The sequence below is a fragment of the Larimichthys crocea genome, chromosome XIII, assembly GCF_000972845.2.
Source record: "Larimichthys crocea isolate SSNF chromosome XIII, L_crocea_2.0, whole genome shotgun sequence".
In the NCBI taxonomy this organism is placed as follows: domain Eukaryota; kingdom Metazoa; phylum Chordata; class Actinopteri; family Sciaenidae; genus Larimichthys; species Larimichthys crocea.
The window spans coordinates 48,655,073-48,660,877 of record NC_040023.1 but is presented as its reverse complement, the minus strand read 5'-3'; the positions used below and the strand labels follow the sequence as shown (position 1 = coordinate 48,660,877).

Sequence of the window (5,805 nt, the reverse complement as noted above, 5' to 3'; positions counted from 1 at the left end):
CCTCATCCTCTCTGCCAGGTTGTACAGTGAATGACGGGCGCTATGGGTCGGAGTTGGTGGTTTTGTCCCTGTATTGATGCGTGTTTGGCTAATATGTTGCCAGGTACGGGCGGTTGCGGTTGCCACATGTTATGAGGTCTTGCTATAGTTGTGAGCTGGTTGTGAGGATTTACACTGTGGGAAACACGTGTGTCAGGCTGTTGTTGTGCAGTGCTGTGTACCTGTTGGATGACTGATTATGTTCCATGTGACGTGACCCCGAGTGTTCTTTGTTTTGTGCCTTTGTGGGGACTGGTGTTGGAAGCGGTGTATCTGATCTACTGCGGTTGTTCGGAGTTTCACGAGATCCGGACAAAGACTAATGAAATTAAAGAGTTCATTGGGGAAGGTTCTTAGTTTCTGAAAGAGTACATAAAGTGTCAGGATGTTTGTAGAGTTTTGGCTGAGTGGTTTCATCTGACACGTAGTGGTAGTGGATTAACTTTACCGCACCCAGGAGTGGACCAAGAAAAAGAACAACCCACACAACAAGCCTAAGCACCCCAGGGAAGGTCATTAAGGTCACCGGGGTTCGCTGTAAAGCCTCTGGTATGAGCAGTGAGTGTGGAGTTGCCTCCTCAAAGAAAGACGACCGGCGTCTGAGAACCCTTCACTGATCTCCACGGTTTAGTTTTTAGTTTGGTTGTGTGGCTGTAGAGCTGAAACAGAGTAAGAAGATTTCATCAACACCGATAGTGGATTTACTTTTCCCAGCACATGATTGGACACCACAGAGGGTCGGTTGGACCCAACAAACCAACACCCAAAGTTAACCAGCATCGAGTCAGTACTAGTTAGGGCGTGCCAGGCGGAGGTGTCATGATGATGGTTCTCAGGTGTTTAGTAGTCTCCCGTCAGGTTGTGTAGCCTATATGTGTTGACTTGTATGTGTGTGTGGGTGGGTGTGTGTGGTGGGTGTGCTTTTCAGTGAGATGATTGAAGCTGCGCAGCTGTGTATAAACGAGCCCGTCAGCTCAACAGACCGGCTTGGTTACGTCTGGTGTCGTGGGAGAGAGAGATGAACGGCAAAAGCTCTGAGTGACGCTCCAGACGGTACGTCGACCTTGCCCTCTCCTCCTCCTCCTCCTCTGCCTCCTCCTCCTCCTCTCACTCTCTGATCTCTGCTCCATCCAACTGTTGAATAATAAGCGTTAGCAGCAGTGTTTCCTAGCAGCAGCGTTCGCAGCAGCAGTCAGTGTACGCAGCAGTGTTAGCAGCAGCAGATGTTAGCCAGCAGTGTAGCAGCAGTGTTAGCAGCCGCAGAGCGTCGTAGCGCAGCAGTTTAGCAGCAGCGTTTAGCAGCAGTGTTAGCAGCATGTTAGAGCAGCAGCGTTGCAGCAAGCAGTGTTGTTAGCAGCAGGCAGTGTTAGCCGCAAGCAGTTGTTAGCAGCAGCAGTGTTAGCGCAGCAGCAGCGTTAGCAGCAGCAGCGTTAGCAGCGAGCAGTGTAGCGCAGCAGTGTTAGCAGCAGTGTTAGAGCAGCAGTGTTAGCAGCCGCAGCGTTAGCAGCAGCCAGTGTTAGCAGCAGCGTGTTAGCAGCAGTGTTAGCCGGTTAGCAGCAGCTTGTAGCAGCAGCGTTAGCCGCAGCAGCGTTACGCAGCAGCGTAGCCGCAGTTAGCAGCAGCAGTGAGTTCAGCCAAGAAACGCCAAAAAAGCAGTGTTAGCAGCAGTGTTAGCAGCAGCAGCGGTAGCAGCAGCGTGTTAGCAGCAGCGTGTTAGCAGCAGCAGTGTTTTAGCAGCAGCGTTAGCAGCAGCTGGTTACAGCAGTGTTAGCGCAGTGTTAGCAGCATGTTAGCAGCGAGCATTAGCAGCAGTGTTAGCAAGCAAGGCAGCAGTGTTAGCAGCAGTCAGCCGGTTAGCAGCAGTGTTAGCAGCGTGTTAGCAGCAGCGTTAGCAGCGCAGCATTAGCGCGCAGCAGCGTTAGCAGCAGATGTTAGCAGCAGCGTTAGCAGAGCAGCGTTAGCAGCAGCTTAAGCAGTGTTAGCCGCAGTGTTAGCCGCAGCGTTAGCAGCAGCAGTCTGGCACGTTGTCCGCAGCGTTTAGCAGCAGTGTTAGCAGCAGCAGTGTTAGCAGCGCGAGCAGTGTGAGCTAGCGTTAGCATTAAATAACAGCCTACATGTGATGGAGACCTGGGCCTGACTCTTCCGTCTTCTAGTAGCGTTGTTCTCTGTGATGGAGACGTCGCTCATCGTCCTCTTAACAGTTTGTGAAAGTTAAAAAGGTGGAGGTGGAGCGTGGAGGTGGAGGCTTGTTTGTTTAAAGCGTCTAAACGCTCTCTTTGGCTCGGGAAAACTGTTTGGCTTTAATGTGTATAACCTCTTTTTGTTTGTTCCTTATTATATAGTGTGGTCGGTCAGCCCGCGCCCGTTCACAGACCACAATTAAACACTGTGCTGTGAGGGGGGGGGGGGGGTTTGATTGACCAGACCCCGGGGAGGTGGGGGAGGGGCGGGCGGGGTATTATAAACAGCTAGTGTCGCCGCGGTTACCGCGACGTGTGTCTGAACGAACACTGGTAAGATGCCGCCGCTGCTTCCTGTCTCCTGCTTGATGTTTTGCCCTATGCCATTGGTCAATACAGGCCCCGCCCACTGCAACATGGAGCCCGCCCTGCCAGGGACGGGGGCGGGGTTTATTGAGTCAGCTGATTACTCAGTCAGCCAGATGATGATGTCAGACGGGGAGGGGCTTCTCGTAGATATTGATTTGCTTTTTATATTAGCTTCATCCTGTCAGTCCCTGCTGGTCTCAGGGGCTCCAGCCCGGTCCGGTCCGGCTGCTGAGCCCGGTTCTGTTGCCTATTAACAGTTAGTATAGACGTTCTGTCAGCTGACCTCAGATGAGCTTGTCTCTCTGGCTGATGGGTAATCGGCGCCCCGCTCTTTGTGTCAGAAACATCCTCACCAACCAGCTGCTGCACTCTTAAAAATGATGAGTCACGTTTCTGTCCAGCTGATCCAGAAATGACGCGTCATGTTTTTAAAGTGCAGCCGGACTCTGAAAATCCGCTCAGCTGTTTGTCTCTGCTGGTTTCAGGTTTCTGTTCTGGGAATCACGCTCAGCGCTCTGTCTGTTCTGTCATCATCTGTATTAATGAACGCAGCGTTTATGTGACGTGGCTCCGCCCACCTGGACTCACCTGTTTGATCTGTTGGAGGTCATGTGTGTCTGAGTTCATGACACCTTTGTCACGTACCTCAGCTCATCACCTCTGTCAACGTCCTCGTGCTTGTCTCCTCTGCCATTTCGTCCATGGAGGCTGCTGAGCCCGCTCGTCCAGCTCCGGTTCTGGTTTGCAGGCTGCAGCATTACTAGCCTTGATGTTCGCTAATGTTATCGCTACCAAACCACCATGAGTGGATGTCAGTCCACGCGCACCGCGCCTGAACGTCTCCTCCAAACGCCCTTTCTGAGCTCACAGCCCGGCTAACAAACTGAGCTAACAGCAGCTAACAAACTGAGCTAACATTAGCCAACAGCAGCTAACAGCAGCTAACAAACTCAGCTAACATTAGCCAACAGCAGCTACAGCAGCCCCGTCATGGTGCACTGTGAAGTTTGACCTTCCACCTTCCTGAAGGTTCTGACAGGTCCGGTCCAGCTGGTCGGGTGTTCCTGTTATTGTGTCCACCCCCCCCTCTGTGCAGATCTCTGAAAGGATTCCCTCAACAGAAACCACGAGGCGCCCTGTGACGTTTGATGTTTTTCTGCACCCGACTTTCTTCACATGACGTCGCTTTAGCTAACTAAACATGTACGCTAACAGGTTAGCATTCCTCAGTATGAGCTCTGCTAACAGGTTAGCATTCCTCATTATGAGCTCTGCTAACAGGTTAGCATTCCTCATTACGAGCTCTGCTAACGCGTTAGCATTCCTCAGTATGAGCTCTGCTAACGCGTTAGCTGGAGGACACGTGTGGACGCCGTGGAGACAGACAGCAGACACGTTCCATGACGTCTCACTTCCTGTCCTCAGAGACAAACAGCTGTGATTCTCAGAGTGAACTCCCAGCATGCAGTTTGGCTTTACTGAACACTGCCCTGACGCCTGAAGCCCTGTGTGTGTGTGTGTGTGTGTGTGTGTGTGTGTGTGTGTGTGATTACACTGAAGCTCCTTTAGTTACACACATTCAGTTAATTAAAGTGTGTGTGAGTGTCGTTAATTAATGAGGGCAGAGTTCAGTCTGCAGCCTGATTAACTTCTGTGTGTGTGTGTGTGTGTGTGTGTGTGTGTGTGTGTGTCTGTGTGTGTGTGTGTCTGTGTGTGTGTGTGTCTGTGTGTGTGTGTGTGTGTATGTGTGTGTGTGTCTGTGTGTGTGTCTGTGTGTGTGTCTGTGTGTGTGTCTGTGTGTGTGTCTGTGTGTGTGTCTCAGGCCTGCTGGGGCTCCAGCTGATTAACGGGAAGAATGAGTCTGCGCACATCACGGACGCCGTGGCCGTGGTGGCTCAGTCTCTGCAGGAGCTGTTTGAGAAGGAGAACATCACGGAGCCTCCACGGGGCTGCGTGGGAAACACCAACATCTGGAGGACGGGTCCGCTCTTCAAACGGTCAGTACCAGAACCGACTGGGTGACAACCAGACCAGAGGAACGCTCTGCTCACTGTGCTGCTCTCTGATTGGCTCTACAGGGTGCTGATGTCATCAAAGTACTCCGACGGTCTGACAGGGCGGATCGAGTTCAACGACGACGGCGACAGACGCTTCGCTACGTACAGCGTCCTGAACTACCAGCAGAAGCTGGGACGCCTCGTCCAGGTCGGAGTCTTCAACGGGTCACAGGTACTGGACGTAGTCTCCGTGACGTCCCCGCAGACTGTCTAAAACCTGGACGTAGTCTCCGTGACGTCCCCACAGACTGTCTAAAAGCTGGACGTAGTCTCCGTGACGTCCCCACAGACTGTCTAAAACCTGGACGTAGTCTCTGTGACGTCCCCACAGACTGTCTAAAAGCTGGACGTAGTCTCTGAGACAGTTGTTTGTGTTGCAGGTGGTGATGAATCCTCAGAGGAAGATCATCTGGCCCGGTGGAGAGACGGAGAAACCGGTTGGATATCAGATGTCGACTAAACTGAAGGTACTTTCTGCAGGAAGCTACGTGCTAACTCAGCTAACTGACATTACAAGAAGTAAACTGTGTGTGTGTGTGTGTGTGTGTGTGTGTGTGTGTGTGTGTCTGTGTGTGTGTGTGTATGTGTGTGTGTTCAGATTGTGACGATCCATCAGGAGCCGTTCGTTTACGTGAAGCCAACAAAGACTGACGGGACGTGTAAAGAGGAGTACACTGTTAACGGAGTCCTGATCAAGAAGGTGATCTGTACCGGACCCAACGGAACCATCCCAGGTACACACACACACACACACACACACACACACCTATACTTGTGAGACAGCTGTTATTTACTAACTAGCTATGTTAACTGATGAACACAATAAGGGGCCTCGTCCTCACAAAGATACAAAGATAACCATCACATCTTACAGCTGTGTGTGTGTGTGTGTGTGTGTGTGTGTGTGTGTGTGTGTCCAGGTCAGCCCATCGTCCCTCAGTGTTGCTATGGTTTCTGCATCGACCTGCTCATCAAGCTGGCGATGAGCATGAACTTCACCTACGAGGTTCACCTGGTGGCTGATGGGAAATTCGGCACGCAAGAGCGAGTAAGTGTGTGTGTGTGTGTGTGTGTGTGTCTGTGTGTGTGTGTGTGTGTGTGTGTGTGTGTGTGTGTGTGTGTGTGTGTGTGTGTGTGTGTGTGTGTGTGTGTGTCTGTCT

At 51.8% G+C, this 5,805-nt stretch overlaps 1 protein-coding gene across 1 annotated transcript in view; it reads left to right on the top strand.

The window, feature by feature from the left end:
• LOC113747211 (glutamate receptor ionotropic, NMDA 1-like) overlaps positions 1-5,805 on the top strand; it is a 45,638-nt gene that overhangs the window by 19,011 nt on the left and 20,822 nt on the right. The window contains exons 6-10 of the mRNA XM_027286021.1: positions 4,411-4,585; positions 4,667-4,817; positions 5,026-5,112; positions 5,244-5,379; positions 5,566-5,693. Of these exons, the coding sequence (XP_027141822.1) occupies positions 4,411-4,585; positions 4,667-4,817; positions 5,026-5,112; positions 5,244-5,379; positions 5,566-5,693 (677 nt within the window). The remainder of the gene's footprint in view (positions 1-4,410; positions 4,586-4,666; positions 4,818-5,025; positions 5,113-5,243; positions 5,380-5,565; positions 5,694-5,805) is intronic.